This window comes from Corvus kubaryi, unplaced genomic scaffold (assembly GCF_017639235.1).
Source record: "Corvus kubaryi isolate FWS band 111438036 unplaced genomic scaffold, C.kubaryi_AGA036_p1.0 137, whole genome shotgun sequence".
Taxonomy (NCBI): domain Eukaryota; kingdom Metazoa; phylum Chordata; class Aves; order Passeriformes; family Corvidae; genus Corvus; species Corvus kubaryi.
Genome location: NW_024580671.1, coordinates 8,132,923 through 8,156,691, shown reverse-complemented (window position 1 = coordinate 8,156,691; position 23,769 = coordinate 8,132,923). Strand labels below are relative to the sequence as shown.

The 23,769-nt window shown below is 37.9% G+C and overlaps 1 protein-coding gene across 1 annotated transcript in view; it reads left to right on the top strand.

The window, feature by feature from the left end:
• The window catches only part of LGR5 (leucine rich repeat containing G protein-coupled receptor 5), a 90,219-nt gene that overhangs the window by 54,710 nt on the left and 11,740 nt on the right, over nucleotides 1-23,769 (top strand). The window contains exons 5-14 of the mRNA XM_042017765.1: nucleotides 9,433-9,648; nucleotides 11,991-12,062; nucleotides 14,433-14,501; nucleotides 16,748-16,819; nucleotides 17,636-17,707; nucleotides 17,817-17,885; nucleotides 18,018-18,089; nucleotides 21,001-21,066; nucleotides 21,263-21,334; nucleotides 22,207-22,278. Of these exons, the coding sequence (XP_041873699.1) occupies nucleotides 9,433-9,648; nucleotides 11,991-12,062; nucleotides 14,433-14,501; nucleotides 16,748-16,819; nucleotides 17,636-17,707; nucleotides 17,817-17,885; nucleotides 18,018-18,089; nucleotides 21,001-21,066; nucleotides 21,263-21,334; nucleotides 22,207-22,278 (852 nt within the window). The remainder of the gene's footprint in view (nucleotides 1-9,432; nucleotides 9,649-11,990; nucleotides 12,063-14,432; nucleotides 14,502-16,747; nucleotides 16,820-17,635; nucleotides 17,708-17,816; nucleotides 17,886-18,017; nucleotides 18,090-21,000; nucleotides 21,067-21,262; nucleotides 21,335-22,206; nucleotides 22,279-23,769) is intronic.

Below are 23,769 nucleotides of genomic sequence, written 5' to 3'. Positions count from 1 at the left end.
CTGCACTTGCAGTTCATATTTGAAACTACAAAGACATTTTTGCTTTCTAAACACATGATGCAGTAAATTGAGTTAGTTTCTGAATTATCCACAAAATTGTATTGTCACATGATACAAAAAATTACTAAATTTTCTAAAGGATCTACTGATTTTGAATCTGCAGCATAAAATATCTAGACGATTGAAAACAGAGAAGCAGTTCTTTGGTCAGAGATGTCAAAATGTCAGCTGACTCTTCTCTATGCTTTAGTTGCCCACCTTATATTGTCACAGAATTACTCTCAGATAAAATTATTTTCCTAAAACGTTACAAGATCCAAATAGGGAATTCAAGCCAGAAGTTCAAATAGCTTTCACAAGAGATGTTGCTACAGTGTGCACTGATCACCAACATCACAGGTAAAAGTCTAACAATGACAAGGATAGAATGAGCATCTGTACCGATCTGGTTAGAGTTAAGGTGTGTTGGTTGAAAAATGTGCTATGTTGAATATACTGTTCTTTTTTGTGTAGGTAAAGAAGTTCCACCAGAAGGTTAACATATTTTGCATACATTTTGTTCAGCCGCAATCTGAAGACCAAAATTAATGAAATTCATTTATTTTCAGAAAAATCATGTCATCTGTGTATAACTTAGCACTACACAGATACACATTGTACTGTAATAGCTCCCATGTTCTTATGTCTGTCTTGAACTACATGTACCTCCTTAATATACCAAGCATTTGTTAAGGTTTCTAAAGGTGAAGCAGCCCTAAGAATTAATTATCTTATAATTGTTATTTGGTCAGTGCCTTTTTTCTTTATTGACCAGACAGACAGAAATATCTCAGCCATATGCTTTTGAGGTTACAGTTCTTTCCTTTGATCTTTGAAAAAGTCATGAGAAAATGCTGATCTAGTGACTATATTAGATTTTCTTTCTACTAAACAAATAAAAAAAATCTTGCTGAGATCACATCACTCTATACACATTCTGGACCAAAACATGATAAGCCAAGCCAACAAGAGTTCCTTTGTTGCTCTGAAAGAGATTGTTGAATTTTCAGTACAGTTTCTAAACAAAATGACAGTCTCACTCCGTCTTTGTTGCAAATATTTTTTTTCCTTGGGTGAAGTTGAAGAAGTAAACCAGAGTTTGTGCAGTCCATGTAAAGGACTGAATTAAAACAGAGGGAGAATAGGAATGGTCAGTAGAAACCTTTAGACAGCTGTCTAGCAGACCCAAGATGGAATGATATGGGTTTGTACTATCACCTGATCACTGGTAAAAGAGACCTCTTTGAGAAAAAGAAAACTATTATTCTTTTGTTTGCTTAAAAGGGGTTGTGCCTGTCAGATAAAGGTGTGCACAGATTCAGTTTCTTGTTTCGTATAGTCTAGGAATTTTCTGTTCACAAGGTTGTTTTGCATTGGTTTCTGATTTACAATAGGAATTATTTCTTGAAGCCTTTGAAATAGCAGGAGTCTTTTCAAGAGTGTAATTAAGAGGTTAAAAGCCTTCTCAAAAGCAGTTTCTATAAGATAACAACTTCTTCTATTTATTATGTTTAGGTCTGCAGGTGGCATGATTTCTCAAAGCCTCATTAACCCTTTGCTTTAGGTTAGCATATATGCGGGGGAAAAAAAGCTGGTGACAGGACTCAGATCTCTGCCTTTTGTGGTTTTACTCAAGAAAGGCAGTCATGCAAAGGAGCAAACCATAGCAGCTGCCTTGATACCTTAATCAATGTGAAGAGGATTATGTTAAAATTGTTTTTATAGAAGTATCCATATATAATTGTGCATGCGTACACAATATATACGTACGCACACTCTAATATTCCATGTTCACTCATAATGCAAATTCCTCACAAATTTTTGCATCCAGGGTATTTCTGGATGATATGCTCTTGCTATTATCTCGTTTCAGGCTAAAAAATTACAGTAAAGCTGTCAGTATTAATAGAACTGTTAATTGATGTTAAATGGACTGTGGTACAGAGAACAAGAACTGATGTATTGCAGGAACAAGCAACAATTTATTCCACTTTATTGTCCAAGTTGTATTATTGCCAGTATGCAAAATGGTATGATAAGTTTGAGTGACAAATATTCATAAATCTCTTAAGGCTTGACCTACCTCTAGAACAAATCAGTCTTCTTCAGACAGCAGATATTACTCAATAATTACTATAAAATGAGAAATAGGCACAAAAGTTAACCAAAAACATGTAAGATTTGTGAATTTCACCTTTGACAGGAAAAATCTGAGAAAACTTTAACAAATGAATGACAATTTTTTTCTGTCACTGAAGCAAAAAAAATAAGATTGAACAATGTTAAAATATTCTACAATTTTATAAAAGTCTTTGTAGTTTAATAGTCAAAACCAGGAATGTGCTGCTTTGATTAATAAATGCGTTCAGCTACCAGAGCTTGGACAATGTTTGCATAGGACTCAAGTTCCCTTGGTGGCAGGAGGAGTAAGGAAGTTACTGGCACATGTTGATTTTGAGGTGTGGTTTTGAGCAGAAGGGTGTCTGTATTATTGTGTAGGCTATAATTTTCCTCTGAAATCTAGTGTGAGCACAAATTATCCAGATTACTAGTCCTAACAATTCAAATTGATTGAAAGGGAGGAACACACAGTCTCTGATGTGTCACAACTCAGTACTTGGCAGCAGGGTTCAAAGAGTCACTCGAATGCTCTCATCCCTATTAGTCACCTTAAGCAAATGTATTTCTTTACAACAGACTGTAAGTAGGAAATCTCTGGATTTTGTGTTTCCCACATCACCAATATCTCCATTCTGTGTTTAAATCAAAAAAACTTTTAGTGATTTTTAATATATACTTATAGTTCAAAAACTTTTTATGTATGAATATTGATTTGTTTTTCAAGTGTCACTTTTAATGAGCAGCTTATTTTCTGTCAAACTTTTTTCATTTAATGCATGTATTTGTTTAAATAGGTATCTTTGTTTCTCTAGTGTAATCATCTTGTTTTTAATTACACCCCTTATACACCAGAATTGACATATAATTTCAGTATTTTTGAAGAATCAGGGATAGGTCAAAAACTGGCAATGACATATCAATAACATTTTTACTTTTTTCCTGAACATATTAATATATATATTATATTACTGAAAAGTTGCAAATCTCCATTTGCAAATATTGCTAAAAAAAGGAGGAAAGGGTAATTGGCATTGCAGATGGAAAAGCAAAGCTTCTGCTATTCTTTTACTGGAACTATTGTAACACCACCCTTTGCAGTGAATAGTACAGATGAAACTTCATTCCCTGTTTATTTTCTTGTTTAGACATCATTATTAATAAGCAGCTCTTACTGCTGCATTGTCACACACAGAAGTAGTCAAAATTAAGAACAGGTTGGATTCTTAATCTGTCTCACTGCCCATGTCAAACCAGTCATGAAGGACATTTAAATGCAAGCATTATTTACTGTATCACCTGCTCTCATTCCTGTGATATTTAAAGAACTTCTACTTTAATAGCAAAGACAGGGGAGAATGCAATATAGCCCATTTTCCAAAGCACTTTAAACAGTTGACAGAGGGAAAAAATAAACCCATCTTTTCTCCCTTAACAACTTGCAAAGTTTCAATCTAGTTAAGCAAATTAATTGGACTTTACAAGTAACAGCAAAGTAGTATCAATGAAATTTTTTAGAATTTTTCAACATAATTTGTAGGTTTCTTAAATTTTATTTATAAAATATTTCAGTATTTATAGACCACCTGATGGTGACACAAGGTTTTACACTAAATATTATCTAGAATTCATTTCAGATGTTCTCAGTAGTTGCTTGGCTGGAACAGGTCAGCAAATGGATTTTTCATTGGCCCCCTACTCCCCCAAATATTTGACATTTCAAGGGAAGTTTCCATGCTTGGCCTAAAAAGGAATGGGACTTTGAGGGCACATGGTTCTGAAGTGCTTCCAGTTCAGGCTTGAAATTAAAAAGCCACTTTTCTTTTTCCCCCAGAAATGTTAACTTTGAACAATTATTTTCCAATTTGATGCTTCTGTTAATAATCCTGATTTTTAGTTGAAAGACCAAACAACTTTGATGAAATTACATTCTCTCCAGAGAATTGTTTTCATGAAAAGACAGGAACCTTAGTTGTGGTTTTCCATGTCACACCCATGATAATGAAGGCTACAGAAGGTATTATCCTTCTTAAGAAAGCTGGTACCTCAACAGGTACCCACAAACTCCCAGAGGAGGAGTTTCCCACATTTTAAATTGAGGTTGTTTGTACCCATGCAGATGTCTGTACACATACACAAAGACGTCTCAAAAGTCGCTGTTGCAGTCTCCTTGTTCTATTGCACACCTTCACCATCTGAGCTGCTACAGCCCCAGGGCACTGGGCAACAGAAGAGTGACTGAAACATCAAGCAGTAGTACAGTATCAGACCACCCCTCTCTGTCACAGATATTTTTCTGGATTGATAACCAAGGGGAGGAAGGTAGAGGTGCAAGGTTCCCTAAAATGCATTTGCTACTATTTTTTTTATGTGCCTAACTCAGCCAGCCAGTTGCTCTCAAAGGGGGGTGCAAAGAGACTGTATTAGATTAGCAATTCCAGGCCACCAGGTGATGTTTTCTTTCATCCAATAGAAGGTACTAGGCATCTGACTTTTTCCTGTCTTATGAGTAACCTCAAAAGAGGAGGGATTTATCTCATCTCTAACACAGACAAATTTCTCAACCTCAGAACTGCTAGCCAGAAATCATTCTGCATGGCTGAAGCCCACCAGAGCGTACAGCACATCTGGGAGGCCAAGAAGCTGCTGTTGGAGTGTTTGGCAGTATTTGGCAGTGTTTTACAGCAGATTTCCAGTCAGGTCCTGGGGGCCATGCAGTGACACGCTGCGGTGATCACACCCAGCCGAGCACAGCAGGCAGTGCTTCAGAGCACTCCCGGGCTCTGGCCACGGCCGCCCGCCCGCCCAGCTGCGCTATTGGCAGAGTCCTTGGCACACGTTTGACCCATGCCAAATTCCCCTGAACTGGGAAATGTATTCCTGGGGTTCATCTGGTAAATCACATGCCCCTGGGACTGTCTCCAGCAGGTGACACCTTGCTTGGGAGGCTAGGAGAGGTCACTTGGAGCCAGTTGGATGAGGACCTGTGAGTGTTCCCAGACACACCAAACATGCCTGCCTAGCTGTGGGGTCATGATGTGAGTCTGCAGCCAGACTCCTGGGAGAACCCAACAACTCCAGCTAGTCCCCACTTTTTCCCAGTTGTGGGGATTGAAAGTACCCAGTATCAGAGCCAATCTTTGTATAAACCCAGCAGTGCTGTTGGCTTCTTGTCTGTATGTAGTGGGCTAGCATCCATCGTCTTGAATGCAGGTTTAACAAAACCCCTGAGCAGCACATCTGGATGTGAAGAGAAACACTACAGATTGAAACTCCCATGGCTGCAGAAACCTCCTCATGTTAAACAGAGCACTGGGACAGAAACAAATGCTCCTAAACTGTGACTTGTGATTTGTCTTTTTTGGTCTTCTTGTTGCCATACAGGATTCTTTGTATCAATACTGTAAAAGTGAGATGTGAGAACTGCTGGGCTGGTGTGTTGTAATTAAGCTTTTTACAATAGTCCTAGCGTTTTCCCCTGTGGACTGAAGGGGATATCCTGCATAAAAGACCAGGTTTGAAAAACATGGCTTACAATAGCCAGCAATATTTTCATTACATTCACTTTTCAGAGCTAGTTTAGATGTCACTTGCCATTACTTAAATGAGACTTTAGTTAACCCTATGTGAACAAACCTTTAAGAGGGTCTGTGTGCCCACACACTAACAAAGATGGTGGGCTGTAAGTGACCCTCTCCTGCCCTTTATGCCCTCCCCAGACAGGCGCTGTCCACAACCCCTGTCCATCAGTGCTCCATACTTCGTGGAGAGACTTGACTGAGGCTCCCTGAATGACAGAGCTGAGTCAGGAGAAGAGGAAGGTGATAAGAGAGGGAGCAGTGCACAGCTTCTTTAATCCACCATGTCTAAAATCAGTCCTCCTGTGCTCCCACTTCTCTGCCTCCCCTACCTGTTACGTACAGTCCATTTTCCTTTGGTTTTACCTGTCCTACTTTCAACATCAGAAGAAACATTTTATCCTTGGCGTCTCTATCCATCTTTGTGGCTTCCCTCCTCTCCAGACCTTTCATATTCTGGCCCTCGTCCATTCAAGATGAGGCAATCCATGTAATAACTGTTTATTTCAGAGGGAAAAACAACCTGGGAGAAATCTCCTTCCTGATCCCATATCTAGCATTTGATTTAAACCTGAATGAATGAGCAAGGCACTCCAACAAGACATTAAGGAATTTCTTGGTCTTGAGATACACCCAGGTTGTAGCTGTTTTTGAGAGAAGATAGCAAAAAGGGGCGGGGGGGTCGGGGGGGGGGGGAAGTACATATATATTCCCTTAGAAACCTACTACTGGCATGAAACTTAGATCCATTCATAATAAATTGATTAAAAAATGCAAATCAAATCTTTTTCAAACATCTCCCTTCGTCTGTACCAGTAAACGAGTCCAGTTTTCATTCTACATTAACAATATCTTTTCACGATTTGTGCACATGGTCGTAGTATTCACAGCGTGTCACAGGAAGCTCTAGTGGGTTACAGTCCGCACAGCTCAAGCATTTGCTTTGAAAGGTTTAGACATTTTAAGTGTGCTCATGGTGAATTTCATAGTGGCTGCTTTATTTACATGCTGCCTATCAGAAGAGATCAAGTATTTCTGTTTCCCTAAATTAGCCCTCTCTGGAATATAATAGCAGCTTTCAAACTCACCACATGTTATCTATATATATTTTCAGTTATAAATAGGGTCATGTGTGTGAGTTAATGGGTTTAGTTCTGAAAGTGCCAAAACTTTGATCAACAGATGTAAAACAATTGGCTGGAAAGGGTGATTTTGATCAGTGTTTTATACATCAGTGTGCATTACCTGCAGTATGACAGGAAATATAACCACTACTGAAACCTTTTAATATCTGCAAGAGAGAAAACGGTGCTTGGAAATTTAAAAAAGATTAGATAACAAAAGAGCACTTGAGGCAGTACTTATTATACTACTTGCAGGATACGTAATCCAGTTACAGAACCTGAAGCACAAATCATTGCAGCTTTTTTGTTTCTTCCAAGCTTTATTTAAACAATAATTCAACTATCTAGAATTTCATTTACAGTACAGCAGTTCTATTTTTCTTTCTGTTCTGTGTGTTTTGTTTACATAGCCAGTGGTAGGTTTATATTTGGAAACTTCAGCTACTAAAAAAAAAAAATCAGTCCCTTCATTTGCTACAAAATATTGGTAAGATAAAATTCCTGGTCTCACTGATGACAGCAGAAATATTGCCATTTCAGCCACAGGGTCACATACAAACAAGTGACTGTTGGCTTCTCCACACAGCCAGGCATCCTGTGAGTAACTCCTGTGGAGTCAGTGGGGACATCAGGGCTGCACAGGCAAGCTTCCTATTGAACAAGATGTTGACTGCAGTACTGCAACACATGTAGTTTGAATAAAGCCTCCATTCTTTAATCAGTGAAACTGTCAAACTAAGGCAACTGTAACTTCTTAGTTTACATACCAGCATCACCCAGGGAAGAAATTTACTTCTGACTGAACACAAAGAAACCTCATCTACTCATTAAAATTATACCTTATTTGAAAACACAGGCATAACATGGTTGTTGCCTGGGGAAAGGGGGAGGAACAACATGAGTATTTCTAAACATTTCCAGCCTTACCCATTTGTTGACAGACCATTGAGTTATTTTGGAAGCTCTGTCTCTGCTGCCTGACATGTCAGTTATTATACTGAAAATTTAATTGTACAAGGGCTTTGACACTGAACCTTATAAATTTGTTCCAACTGACCTTGTCTCAGTTATTTGCCAGCCTGGCACGAAGCCTTAGCAGTCATTATTTGTTCTCATGCAGTAGGTAGGGCCAGCATGGAACAGGAGATAGAATGGACCTGACATTTTACACGACTGTAAATGAGGAAGCAGCTTTAAATAAAGAGATTAGTATGCCCACCACAAAGAGTATTGCATTTCTCTCAAACAGACCAAATTTAGGTTGTACAGAACTACTTCTTTGTACCCTGGGTGCGGCTGTTTGTTCTGTAGTGTTTTCAAACATTTATTTAAATTTATTTCTGTTTTAGCATTCACTTAATTATTCCTCTCTACACATTTCATGAAAATTTTTAGAGCACAGCTTTCATGTTATGGAAAAGGTACAAGTCACTGCAACACATTAAAAGCAGAAAAAGTGTATCGGGGCCCATATGCCCAACTGGATATTTCACGAAGTTTCAGAAATCTGAAGTGCACTTTTAAATCTTTCCCTGAAAGAATCACAATGAAAAAGCAAAACACAGCAAAAGCAAAAGCCAGTGAATAAATGGCATTATATTTGAAGCACCACATCTGAAAAAGTTTCAGCAGATTTAATCCTTGCTTACCCAAGTGTGAGAACAAAGCATCACCTGCAGATTCTGCAAAGGTACAGCGTGCAGTTGAGCTCCCTCTGTTGGCTCTGCAGCAGCTAAAGTGCATTCAGTAACTTCTTTCTCAACACAAATAAATCACATTGGCAACACTAATCTCTAATGTAAAAAACATTATGTTCCACTACTAAAAAAATGTGAACTTCAGTTCTCATTAGAATCATTAGAATAAACAATATTTGCGCTGGAACGGGCTCCCCAGTGAAGTGTTCACTGCAGCAAGCCTGACCAAGTTCAAGAAGCGTTTGGACAGTGCTCTTGGGCACATGGAGTCACTCTTGAGAGCAGTCCTGTGCAGGGCCAGGAGCAGGACTCAATGATCCTTGTGGGTCCCTTCCAACACAGCTTATTCTGTGATTCTGTAACTCTGTAATATTTACGAAAAGGTAAAGCAGGAACTTCCAGAGACTCAGAAGTGAGTTCTATTTATGGGTCTTGGAATGGATGTTTAGCATATAGAAATCCAAATTATCTTGCAGCTCAGTGATTTATAGGTTCTGAAAGAGAATCTCTGGATGAGTTTCTTGCACTTTTTTGTTCCATACATTCAAACAGTTGGGAAGGGAAACAAAGTCATACCCAGTGTTTAGAGAGACTGCTCAAAAATTATCAGTGTGTGCTCTCAGTAAGTTGATGGCCCCAAAGGAGAGGTGTCTGTGCAGACCCAGCTGAAAAGCAGACATGTAAACATGATTCAAGATCTCAGTGGTGAGGCTGCAAGCAAGATGGAAATGTAGAATCTCCAGGAAATGAAAACTGGAAGTGGCAACCCATGTCCATCCTTTGGGGTTATGTTTATGGTGATAACTTCTGATAGCCATTGTGCAAAGCTGCTGTTCTTTTCTTGAAGTCAGTTTTCTCTGTTTCTTTTTCTCCTAGACGTCTGGATGCCAACCACATCAACTATGTACCCCCCAACTGCTTCAATGGCTTGGTCTCCCTTAGACACCTGTGGCTAGACGATAATTCCTTGACAGAAATTCCTGTCCAAGCTTTTAGGAGTTTACCAGCACTTCAGGCAATGACATTGGCACTGAATAAAATTCATTACATACCAGACTATGCTTTTGGAAACCTCTCCAGTTTGGTAGTTCTGTAAGTTTTATTGATTGCTTTTTAAACACAATGTGTTTTTGCAGGGCTTGGCCTCTTGGAGAAACAGATTTTATTGCACCTTCCTACAGTTTGACTAACATTTGCTAAACCACTTGTTTTGATCTAGCTCAAAATTTTCCATCTTAATAAAAAAATATTCAAGGGAATTAAAAAATCACCTTATCTGGTCAGCAAAACAAACAGGAAGGGATGAATTGTGTGCTCTCTAAGATTGAATGAGGGAAGATTAGAAACAGGAAATGAACGGAAATCTTTCTGGGGGACATGGAAAGAATGCCATCCAGTAGAAAAAATATGCATTTCCCTTCATAGAAAGTCTATGTAGTTTTGTATTTGGTTATGTTTGCATACCGGTTCAACTAACTGAAACATGCACAGCTGGCACCAAAATCTGGAAGGTATACTATGAAGCACATGGGTTCAGCTTTTTATCTTCTGGGAATGTACCAAGTGGAAAAAATCTAGACTGGCTGGAGAAGTAACTTCAGGATGCTTTGGAAAATGTTAGCATTATTAAAGAGAGAATTATATATTTGAGGTTTACAGGCTGTCAGAAACCATAGTCTTATGTAAGACACTTAACATGTTTTAGCATACTCTAGCCCTAGTGTAAGCACTGAACCAGGCACACATCAGGGTTCTTTATTGACAGTTATAGTCACTGTCTTTGCTTACATGGGGCCCCAAAAATGGGGGTTAACAGCTGACTTGTGCTGCAAAACCTTTGCCTTCTCTTTACATTAAGTATCAACCCATTCAAGTTAAAGAATGGATGGACTTGTCATTTGATTGACCTTCTAGGCTTATGTCAACAATGGAAAAGACAAAGGCTGTCTTGAACATTGTTCTCTAGATCCCCACCAGAAATGCAGTGGTAAGAGGACAGTTAAGAAATGCAGGAGAAAATAATTTCCTTTCATGCCATGCTTGCTTCTGCTCAGTTAGGTTTCTTTATTTGAGGTCTGCCTTGCTTATTTCTAATCTTCTGGGCTTTATAGTGATTAATAATTGAACCATTCCTCATGACCTGCAACATCTGATCTTTTTGGCTCATCAAAATCTTTGTGTGTGGTTCCACTTTCACTGGGTTGCTGCTCTATACAGTCTGGCAAATTTTCAACACAGTGCAAAAGTGCATGGTCAATTGGAGCAGGTTAAAATCTTTTTAATTAAAGATCCAAATGGAATTTGAAAATGCACTCTTCATACTAACTAAAGCATTAAAGGTCAGAGTAATCATTAAAAATAGAGTTGATTAGGTTTCTTCCTAGGGAAGGAAAACCCCACAGAACATTTTCATTTTGCTGTCAGAATCCCTGCCTTTGCTGGACAGGTAGACTCGATTTCTGTAGGTTCTGCAGAGCAGTCAGAGAGCCTCTGATCTTTAACAATATTTTCAGAGTAGAATGAAATATTTAAGGGGCCTGGCAGCCACTCATTCACAGCCTTTCTTTTCTCTTAAAGCAACTCCCTTGGTTTCCCTCCACTATAGGTGTAGGATTTTGAGGACAAAATAAAAGGAAAAATCTGGGAAGAAGGCGTACTTTTTAAATTAAATGACCTGAAGTGGCTACAAGTTGAATCTACTCACATTAATGAGCTTTACTCAGAGTGTTTTTTCCATGTCAGTCTAAAAGACAAAAACGGGCAGAATTCAGAGTCGTGGGGAGTGAGGGGGCAGAATTGGTTAAAATATATAAAATTACTTTCAATTACTAAATATTTTAGGAAGCCATTACTAATTTTTATAATTTCAAAGAAAGGCAAGTTACAGTGCTTCTAAGATTACTTAGTTTACTCATCATGGGGAAGCTACAACTTTTTGTGTTACGGCTTTTTGTCTTTTTGCATTCTGCACACCTAATGCTCCTTACCTGTCTGCTGTGTTATCCACCTCCTCAATGGCTGCTCTTTTGGGCCATACCCTTAACACCCCCTAAATATACATCTTCCAAATATACACCTCACACCCCACACATGGTTTTTAAGACATGTTAATTAACTAATTAGCTATCATTGAATATGTCTACTCATTATGCAAACCCCAGCCTGGAACTCCAGGGTATAACACTTTTGAGCTATCTAGGTGGTTTTAAAACAGATCCCCTCTGTGAAACCAAATCGAAGGGTGGAGAGGTATTGGGAGAAAGGGTGGAGGGTGGTAGAGGTGCCTTCTATACATGCTCTTGCAAAAGCATGATTGCATATAATCAATGCATGCCTGAAAATAAGTTTCTTTTGATTTAACCATCAAAATGTTTTGCTTTAGTCCACTTTGTGCAGTGTGCTTTCCTGACTGCGTACTTAATGTTCCCCTGCAGACATCTCCATAACAATAGAATCTATTCCCTGGGAAAGAAATGCTTTGATGGGCTCCACAGCCTAGAGACATTGTGAGTTGACCTCTTATTTGTTTCTTCTTTTTTAGAGTGTTTTCATTAATATTCTGAAAGAATAAAAATAGTCCAAAAGCCAAATGCAGGGTTTGGCTTGCCTAATTGCTACAGGATCTAAGTGATAGTTCACAATGACTCTATGTAGTAAATCCTATTTTTGACTATAAAATTAGTTTGCCTTTTTAATAAGCATTGTCAATTGATAAATTGTTTGAAAGACAGTTTTCAACTGTGTTGAGCATTGAAAAAGAAGTGACTATTCATGAACTTACGATTGCCTAGTTTAGTACTATTTGTCTTGTTCAATCAATAAAGCAAATAGCGAGATTGGGAAATTGTCACAGTGAAAAGCTTTAACATTAAGAAACTCTTATCATAGAGGAGAGTTATAAAATTAGATGGGTTTATTTTTTTATACCTGGAAAAAGCAAAAGTTCTAGGTAGTGAAATTATGCATGTGCTTTACAAGTGAGAGAAGAGAAATGTTTCAGTTGTATACAAGTTTTTGTCTTTAGAGAGCTCTGATAAAGAATAGCACTGGTAAAGACTGAAACTTCCTCAAGTTTTTGCTGTAATTCTTTTTAGACCAATTCAGAATTTCTTGAGTTTTCTAGCAAAAAATATTCTCCATAAAATGCCGAACAGGAACGCAGTGTTGATGGTTAGCAGAAAGTATTTTGCTACAGTTAGTCAAATACAGATGTTGTCTGCTAGAGTCACCCACAGACCCCAGAAATGATACAGGGACAGTAAAACTTTGCGTGTGCTTCCCCCAGCACCTGCTGCAGTCAGCTGCATCATTTCTAGAGATTTTGGATGTTTTACCCAACCAGGACAGAGGTTAAAAACCCAGTTATGAGAAAAAAATAGTTTCAGACATGGATATTGCTAGTCTAAAAGTGACTATTTGCTTTCTCATCCACAAACCTGTGTACTGAGCACTTTCATCTTTTATTAAGATCAGGAAGCAAGAAGGTTTGGGCTTCTTGGGTTTTTTTATCCCCAGTTTTGATTGCATTGATCCCTTGCCACTGAATTGCAATTTTACAGTTTGGACTTTTAGCAGTCTGTGAGTTGAGGGGAAGTCCCTTAGTGTAGCACCGGAAAGGGGGACAGGAAAGGAAGAAGGAAAATTTAATGGTTTGGTTTGTTTATTTAAGTGATATTCACATGGCACTTGGTCACAAATGGGGAAAAACAGAACAATGGAATAAATAATTGCAAGCCCAGTCCCAGCCACCTGGCATGAGCAAGATGAAAATACAGAGGACAGTCAAAAACCTGGGAATGAATGTAGGTGCAGCCATTTCCCTGCAACAGGACAGTGTAGCACTTGCCTCAAGCACAGTAATTGCATAATGTATAGACCAGTTCCCAGATAGTCTCAAGATAATCTGAAGAGATCTTGGTGTAAATGACGGACGCCAGCTTTAAGATCATTTGTTTGCATTGAGGCGTAGGTCTGGAAATCACATATCACTGGAGGGCAAAACCAAACCGTACATGCCTGTAATCTCTTCTTGTCAATAAGCAGGAGAGATTTACAAGCAGGAAGGAAAGCCTTGTTGAGTTCAGACAGCAGTTTCCTGCCTGCATTACTTCAGCCTGATACTATTTCAATTTCAATCTATTGTAAACTGTGGCTTGGGTTTTGCCTGTTTAAAAAGACTTTTGCACCAGTTTTTCAGACTGTTTTCCTCACAAAGCATTGCCAGAGAGCACCACAGTAAACTGGCATACCTCAGTTTTAGTTTCAGCCATCTCCTAAATGCTAAAGGATACACATGTCATGCTGAGGGCAGAAGTAGGATTATAATCCATTCAGCCTACCAGAATAAAATCTAATTTCTGCTGCAGGATGAGCACTTGTTAAAGCAGAGGTCACTACCTTTTTACAATTCGTGTGGTTAGAAGTATTCTCTTGACTATTGACAAGTCTTAAAATTAACAATTCAGTTAGAAATCTTTATAGAGAGATGTATTAGGCATGTAAAGCACAGCTCACCAAAGTAATTGAATATTCTTTTGAAAGACTTTTTCCCTATTAATACTTTAATGTAATGAAAAGTTTGGGCGATTTATAAAACAGAAAATCCCTTAGTAGTACTTGAATTCACGTACATTGTCTTTATTACAGAATAGCTAAAATGTGACTAAAAATAGAATGCTGATAAAAAACAGGAATGATAATGTGCTCTAAAATAAAGGTTTTTGGAAAATATCCATACGCTTTTGAGGATTTCCTGTCTTTTTGCTGTATGTATTTACTCAATGCACAGAAGATGGTAGTTCATTACAAATGCCAACAATGCTATGTTATCTGTTATGCAGTGCATAACCGAAATAATAAAATTTATTTTTATGCAGAGATTTAAATTACAACGGTCTGGACGAGTTCCCCACTGCTATCAGGACACTAACAAACCTAAAAGAACTGTAAGTACAGAGCTCATATTAGGAAGAAGGATGCTTTGTCTAGTATGTGATTTTTTTTTTTAATGCTGGTGATTTTATCAGCAATCCTTAAAAACTGATATCCTAGGAAAAACTAATAAACATGCCAACATACATAAAAAATAATTTTCAATGTTCAACTTAGACCATTCAAGTTCTGACAACTTTTATTTTTATACTGCCTTGTGCAGCAGGTTTTTTCCAGGCACTTCCTCTTTGGAATTCAATAAATAATAAACACAATTAATTCACTTTTAGTGCCAGACATAACAGTTAGATTTTGCAAACAATCCAATAGTCTTCTAGCTAAGAAGGCATGGCATCCTTATTAAACCAGTCCGTCAGGTTTAATTAAATTTTACTAACTTCCCTCCCTCATTTCCATTAAATTAAAGCAATTTCTTTTCAATATGTATAGTCACTTCTTTGTAATGTTGTGAATAAAACACTTTTGTATGCGCAGGTATAGTGTGCATTAAGAAAATCAACAAATGAAATTAATCAAATTTATTTTGAAAAACAGTTGAGTTATTAAAAATTAAAAGTAATTAAATCATATTTATACATCATACACATAATGTATACATCAATGCATGTTTTCAGAATTCTTTCCATTTGACTAATTTACCAAGTTAGTGGTACTATCAGCATAGATTTTTGACAAAAATAAGTAATCACATACTAGTTGGACACGGTTGTACTCCAGCTACATCACAAACTGATGTAAAAACCGATTTTAAGTAGCTACCTGAGATTTTTTCCAGAGCAGGGACCCCTGGCCACTGTGGACTCCTGCTCAGCACCTCCAGTGTTGCCAGAATGCAGCTCTGGAAGTGGCAGCGGGACTGTGAGTCTCTCAGCCCAAACATTCTCAACTGCTGTTTATGCCATAAAGTAATTGATGTGAAATCCAGTGACCTCAAGGGATTGCCTTTTCGATGACCTCTGGAGTCAGTAGCCACAAATGGATAACTCAGTTTGCGGCAAATGCGCTTGGTCCAGCAAAGTGCCTGATGTGCCTGAGGTTGCATGCTGGCCCCCACAGGATTTCACCTCCAAGGATCAAACTGTTCCACCCAAGCTCCTATGTGCAAGAAACATTTGGGGGCTGAAATTGCACCCTGACATCCCAAGTCCAGCACAGATCATGAAACCATGTGGTTCCGTGCTTTGTGTGGGCCCTGGGAGCTGATCTTGTAAGGATGGGATGTCTTCCACAGATCCACGTGGGAGCCCAGCCCCACAGAGGCTCAGCTCATTGCAGGGTCACCTTAGTAAGGGTGTTTCTGGGTGGGACCTCATGTCTCTCTCAGAGTTTCTGCCTGGGCTGAAAACACAAACTGTGACCTTTTTGTCCACAGATAGTAGCAGATATTGCTCTCTGAGCTAGTCATGGCATTTCCTTGTTTTCTGCCTTGCAAGGAATCCCATTCAAAACCGGTCAGTTTGCTGGTTCTACATGAGATGCTGTTACTGCTTAGAGTCTGCATCTACATCTTGTTACTGCATGCAAAGCAAGTAGGGATGTAAAGCCTTGCTCTGTAGCTCAATGCCTAAACAAGTAAAACCAATAATGTGGGACCTGTTCAAGTAATGGCCAAGCGTGCTTGCATCAGTGAACAATTGGAGGCTTAGTAATGCATAAATTTAAGCTGGGAAGCATTCTTCATACCCGACTGAACTAATGGGAGTTTCCCACACAAATCATCATTGTTCTTTTGAAATCTTAGTTGTTCCTTTTGTTTTTCACAGTGGAGAATTACTCATATGATTGAAATCCAGTAATTAATGATGAGACAAAGATTTGGCTTCCTATCCAGCAAGCACAACTACATTTTGTTTGTGTCCGCATTTAAAATATCTCAACAAGAAGGTGGTTGTGCAGGGATCAACATTACAATATGGTGTATAAATAATTTACTTGATAAACTTGGGCCATCCAGCAAAAGAAGTAGTTGCAGTTTAACAAGCACAGGGGGAAATATATTGTTAGCTACTTAATTATTAATATCTAACTATTAATGTTATTAGCTCATGTACATGTGTATATTTACATTATATCTATATACATACATGCATATACTCTGAATTTTAAAATGCCATTTTGAAATTTGCTTCATCTGAATGGTTTTGTTCATTTAGAAAAGTGCAGAATTTCATCAGTTTTGCTGCTTTTCTTCTTCTCTTTTCTTTTTTCCTTACCATATGATCAATTTTTTCTTTTGTAGGGGATTTCATAGCAATAACATCAAGTCAATACCTGAGCGTGCTTTTGTGGGTAATCCATCACTTATTACAATGTAAGTGATAAGAATATTTTCAATGACTCTTTGTATTAGAGAACATGGAACTAAGTATCATATTTGCAGCTAATTGTCAAATAGCTTCTCTTGTGAGTACACTTTGTAGCACCATGCAAGCATACAAGCTCATATCTTTCCAGCTTCATGGAAAGAATGGCAGTTTGTGTGCCCTGTTTAAGGGAAACAAGTAGTGGTCTCTGGCTCTGACCTTTTATTCAAATGGTTTCTTCTAAATCTCTTAGCATTACTGGCCATGTAAAAGCTGGTAAAAATTGCTCTTGGTGGACTCTGGACTGAATTCCAATCATCTTACATGAAAATGCACTTAATGGACAACTTCAAATTAAGAAATTGCAAAATAAGTGTGAGAAAAATAATGACTCATCTCGAGTAATATTCTATGAGCAAAAGCAGCATGACTTCAAAAGGGCAAAGGAACCTCTTCCTAATAGGGGAAGTAGTGACTTCTTCATGTGCTATCCTTAAATTTGTCTCAGATCATAGGAAAATTCTGCATATGTGAATTTCTATCTTTGCAAACCTGTGAGGAAGAGGGAATATTTTGTTGACTAGCTTCTGGCTTTAAAACAGGAAGACAGTGACTACTTGAATATTCAAAATGTGAAATGTGGCTGGTGAATATAGATTAGAGGATGAGAAAAGCCCAGAAGTTCACCTCTGCTACAACCAGAGGGGCAGAGTCTGTGATTCATCACAGAGAGTTTACTCATTTGTTTATAGTATAACAATATAATATATTTAGAATCTTTTAAAATATTTTTCATTAAATGTTTTTTTATCCTCTTTTTTCAGACATTTTTATGATAACCCTATCCAGCTCGTTGGAAAATCTGCTTTTCAACACTTACCAGAACTAAGAACTCTGTATGTGTTTATTTTTTTATTTTAGTTGTCTTTTTATATTGCAATAGTAGAGTTGTCCCACACATCCATCACCATAATTTTATTGAAATTTTTTTTTTTTTAATTCTAGGACCTTAAATGGTGCTTCACAGTTAACAGAGTTTCCTGATCTGACAGGGACTACAAGTCTGGAGAGTTTGTAAGTGCTAGAAATGTATTTTTGATTTGTTTTATTTCCTTCTATGCTGACTTATTGTAAAAAAAGTCCTAAAATTTTTTTTTGTATTTCAATCTTTAAAAAGTTCTTTTTTTTCATAAATTCTTTCAACAGGACACTCACAGGAGCACAGATCACCTCTCTCCCCAAATCAGCTTGTGACCAGTTACCTAATCTCCAAGTGCTGTACGTTTCAGTAAGATTATTAACATGACATTAATGCAATAGATTAATAGACAAATGAAACTATTATGATTTCAAAATTACCTGATTACTGCTATTTCTGTGTATCACATTACTTCCTAGGAATTCAGCTCAGGGAGCTGGCCGCTGCGTTATTTAAAAACTTTACAACCCACTAGCAATCAGGATTTCCCATACATTGTTGAGAAAGATGATTACTTAGCATATTTTTAGGAAAGGATAAAAAGGTTCTTGATTTTGTTTGAAAAAACACAGAACTACCTTATTTTCATGCATTCTGTCTCTCATACAGTACTTTGGGAATTTTTTTCTCACTAAGGCAAATAATTCATTGAAGTGAATAGAAAATATAACTAAGGACTGCAGTTATGAGTTATGCTCCTCTTTCAGTTTCTTTCCCAACCAGACATAAGTAGCTGACTGAAATTTTAATAAACTATTCCTTGACATAGTTGGGCATATTTGATATGCTAAATATACAATATTATTTTAACTTGGAAATTTCCTTGGAGTTTGCTTAATCACTAAGGAAAGTAATCATTGTGTCCACTTCTTTGAGAATGAGCCAAGAGCACTTTCCTCTATGTATTACATCACTAGGAATGTATTTGGTATTAATTCTCTGGCCAACATTGAAATAGCACTAATTATAATGCATTATATGAATACCAGAGTGAATGTCAAGAACATTTCCAGAAAAAATTAAGTTTTAGTTGATGGACTCAATATAATCATTTCCAGAGTGATAAAACACAGAGTCTGCTGCCAGAAGAAAGTCTACCCACAGAATTAAGTTTAAGTATGTCCTGTATCATTCAAAAACAATAAATAACCTCAAAACAGAGGACAAACAAATAATATAGCAATTAATAATTTACAGAGTTCATAGTAGAGTAGGACTGTGCATTGGAAATTCACATTTTTTATTTTTGAGTATTACCCTATATTATTACAGCTGATTCTTAAAAGATCAGGGAACTGATTTATCAGCAATTTCAAGTACTCAGGAGCTGCTCTTTCCCCATTGCTGCCAGATTGGAACAAGCCTGCCAAGTCCCATTTCGGTTTGCACATCAGTTTTGGCTGTGCCATGGAGGATAATGGTGCACTGAACCCACGAGTTGCTTGGAGACTGAGACCTTGCAGGGGGTCCCTGGCTCAGATGCACTCTCAAACACAACAAGTGCAAACACTGCTTTGAAAGGCAATGTGTGCATCCTACCCAGCCACCAACACTTCCAAGTGTGGATTAATGTACACAGAGGCTTCCTGGATGTGTGCACACCTGCAGTAAAGGTGTGTGTGAGAACACTGTCCCAGCAGTCCTCCAAAGACTGCCCTCAGCACAGCTGGGAATGCACCTCAACACAGGAAACAAAACCACATGCCCTCTGCTGCTGCCAAGAGCCTCATGTATTAAGAAAGTGGGGAAAAAAGACCTTAAAAATAAACAAGTAAAATATTTCCTGGCACTCTGACAGAAACTGAGGGGAGATTGCTCTCAAGTTCAGGGGTTTTTTCGGTGTGTGAGGAGGGAGTGTCAGTATGTACAACATTCAAGCTGGTAACATATTTTTAAGAAGACCTAAGTGATAAACCTGTGGATGACAGAATAGCCACTGTCTGCCAGACATACAAAACATCCTTTACCTTGGCCTGAAAGCTTCTACCTCACTTGAATCCTCCTCTGTAATGTCTGATTTGGACCACAGTGCTCCTTTTTTTGTACACAAAAAACCTCCCAAAACAGAACCGTGTTGATGTTTGCCTTTGCACAGAGTAAAATCAGAGTAGAATACCTTAAAGACACACACAGTCATTACTTGCACTCCTTCCACAAATCATATATAAAATAGTCCAAATGCCCTTGTTGGAACAATAACAGTGAAAATACAGTTTTACCAAGGAATTGAATAGGTGGTTATGAACCAGTTTTAGAGAATTTGAGAAGTGAGAAGAATTTCAGAAGTGAAAAGTGATTACTCTTTCATGTGATAGCACTGGATAACTGTGAAAAAGGACATTTTTTCTAATTCTAGGCATAAGCTTTTTTTCTCTATTCTTTTCACAAGCAAATTTCCCATTTAGGTTTCCCTGAGCAACACACACACACACACACACATACACATATATATATATTGGATGAGACTCTTGGGTGGTGGGGGCTGGTGTTTGGTTCATTTTTTTTTCCCCTTCAGTTTCTGCAAATTGCCTGAGCTTGGTTTTGATTAGTTATATTATACTATAAATCAGTCCAGATGTTTCAGTTATTCTGTAATTTGTTGTGTTTTGGCTCAAGTCTTTTTAAGGTTTTTTTTGCCCCCATGTAGTGATTGATTTCAAAGTTAGTTCCAATATTTTTTCGACCATTTCCCTCAGTTCTAGGATGTAGCAGTCTAAGGATCAGAGGCAATACTGCTTAATTAAAAGTGTAGTGGGAAGCTGATTGTGATTCTTACCAGAAAAATACAGGATCTTCTCTGAAAAAATATGAGTATATATGCTTAGTAGATTATTTTAAATGGTTTAAATATTTATCAGAATGTAAACATTATAAATATGAAGTCTGTGATATAAATCCAGATGGCCAATATCATTACTGTAAAACACTCAGCAGAGCTCTACAATTCAGGCAGGAAATCTTCAGACAATGCAAGGAATTTGCAAATGTGGATATGGAGTTAATGTATCTTGCCTTTTCACCTCCTCTCTCCTCTTCAGTTAGAAATCAAAATGTGACAGATGAGAAATAAGTGAGTTTGTACACTTCTATTCTTCTGTGACTGTGGATAAAAACAAATTATTTTTAATTGACCATGAAAGTACACAATGAAAGCTATTTTTCTTTTAACATGCCTTTGATGTTAATCTGTTTGTTTCTCATATAATTCAGGGATCTGTCTTATAACCTGCTGGAAGATTTACCCTGTTTTACTGCATGTAAAAAACTCCAGAAAATGTAAGTGTCAAACCACCCAAAGAAGCTTAAAAAGAAGCATCTATGTGTATTTGAGTATAATTAACTTGGTTATTGCTGGCTGATTTGACATACCCCAGATACACTTTACTGAAGTGGATCATGAACACAATCTAAAACACCTCAAAGTGCCCTCCAAGTATCTTTGAAACTGAGGAGATTCTTATTGCTGTTTCAGTGACTTGCATCACAATGAAATCGCTGAAATCAAAGCAGACACGTTTCGGCAGCTGGCTGCTCTTCGGTCTCTGTGAGTACCCCCTAGCAGACTTTCACACAGGTTCTCAAAAATATGGGGTATACAATGTCTGCTCGTGATGTACCCCAAAGGATCCTTATTTCAGTTTTTTCTCGCTATGATCTTTTGCCTGAGTTCATAACTGTGAAAGGAGAACAAACATTGTGAAGTTTAGCATCTGCAGCAACGAATTAAAATCTGTAAGCTTATAGCCATAAAAACTGTTACTTCTAAATGTTTCTAATGGAGGTGGAGAAAGTTACTGAGCCAGAGCTGGTATCTGTTGGCAGGTTCACGTTATAATCAGCTCTAGGGAGTGGGAAATCTTTTTACAGAGAACAGCATCTTAAGACATAGAGTCCAGTCATGTGCAGGTTTCCAGTTTTCACACAGACACGTGCTAGAGGAGTAATTTTGTCAAGAAATTACTCATGGTTGTAACTTTTTGCAGAATTGAACCCATACATTTTTTTAAGAGTTGCTCTCAGTCTTTTTGACTTTTCAGGGGCAGTGAAAATTGAGATTAGGAAGTTAAGCCTATTGACCATGGTTTTGGTGTTCTTAGTCACATGAGAACATTTTAGAAGACTTAGTCCGTATAACCCACCCTTCTTTCTGCTGTCTTAAGAAGCAGTGAAGGAGATTGAAAAGCCTTGGGCTGTGGTGAGCATTAAGACATTTTAAGTTGTCAGTTTAATAGCACCACAACTGACTAACAATTAAAAAATGGAAAAAATACTTTGCACTGTGAGGTATGCAGGAGCTTATTGAAAATATTGGCATGTAATTAATACCTTTTTTATATTTAGGCCTCCTAATCAAGTGTTTGAAAACTTCCATATTCACTCAGTGGGTATGTAATTTTCTACTCACTTTTCTTGTAGGGATTTAGCTTGGAACAAAATTAAAATTATTCACCCCAATGCCTTCTCCTCTTTACCATCTCTGATCAAACTGTAAGTATTTGTATATCTTATACATTCAAATTTTTCCATTTTTCTTGCAAGAGTATACAAAAATCTAGTAACTTGGGTGCCCCAGCAGAAATGAAGGGCTTCTCTGTTCTAATCATCTGGTCTCTTGAATCCATATCTAAATGTCTGCTTTCTTGTACTTCCCCAATTCATGTAGGTATTACAGCAAAGCTGCATCCAACACTGTGTAATGATTTGGGGTCCATGAAGATTATCAGTGCATCTGCCTCTTTTTATTCAATTTGTTAGCAGTTTAGTCTGTTTTAGCAGTGGGAAATATTTCCTGTTAGTTGTGTTTCAGGCCTCAGGAATTGGATTAAAAATTAAATAACTTTTTCCAGAATGCATCTTTATTTCATTGTTCCTCATTTGATGAAATAGTTTTCCTTCTTTAGTTAGTGCAGCCAGAGCAGTTAGTGTTAAAACATCAGCAGACATTTTTGCAGGCCTTGTTCACAAGCACTTCTCAGTGCTTAATTTTTTTCTTTCTTCCAACTGTCACTGTAATGCTTTTTTAATATGAATCCCTGAGGCATTGGCTGTATGGGGAAGATGTGAAAAGAAATTCCTCTGAAGTCATTGTGCTGTATGGTTGTCACAAAGATATGATGCTGGGCATTTGCTCTCAGATAATTTGGTAGCTGCTAAAAAGCCTAAATTTGGAGAGGTATTCATTTCTGTTGATGTGCAAAGCTCTCTGAATGGTGCACTGACAAATGTCCACACAGACAATTTTGTCTATAATATCCCTTTTGGGGCCCTCCTGAGAGCTTACCTACCTTGTGAGGTGAGCAGTAAATTGTAGCTTTGGACAATAACATATGACAGTCAGAGAGGGTTAAAGAAAAAAGCCCTCAAACACACAGACAGTAACACGGTGTACCAGTGTTTCCTGAAATGCTAGTCTCTAACCTTGGTCTGACTCAATCATTTTTACCATTGCACCAGGACCTGAATTTCACCTTTGGTGTTTAATGGTGCTGCGTGCAAGACACACACTAAATCAGATAGGTAGAAGCCCAGTCCATCAACATACCTTATTTTATGCCTAGGCCTTAGATTTCAGTATATAGTCCAGACTTTGCTGTTCAGCGTCGGACATAAAAGCGTTTCAACTGCATCAGACTCCACTTCTTTCTCCTTGACTGTTGACCATCCAGAATATTGCAGAGTAGATAATTTTGAGGAGGACTGAAAAGACTCATTGAATAAATGGGAGAGAGAGCGAGAGAGTGAGAGAGCGCAAAGTAGAAAACAGTACCTCTGGACTCCCCTTCTTTCACAGCTTTGCAATATCTCCTTGATCACTTACCACTTTTTCATTCACCTGTTTTACTTTCCTCAAGTTATGTATCTGTGTTCATCTGCTCTGTCTTCCCTCAGCCACTCAGACAAACCTCAGCTTGGAAATGTCATCTCCCTCTGCTCCAGCCCAGACCTGTCCTTTCCTGAAACGCACATCTTCCCCATACA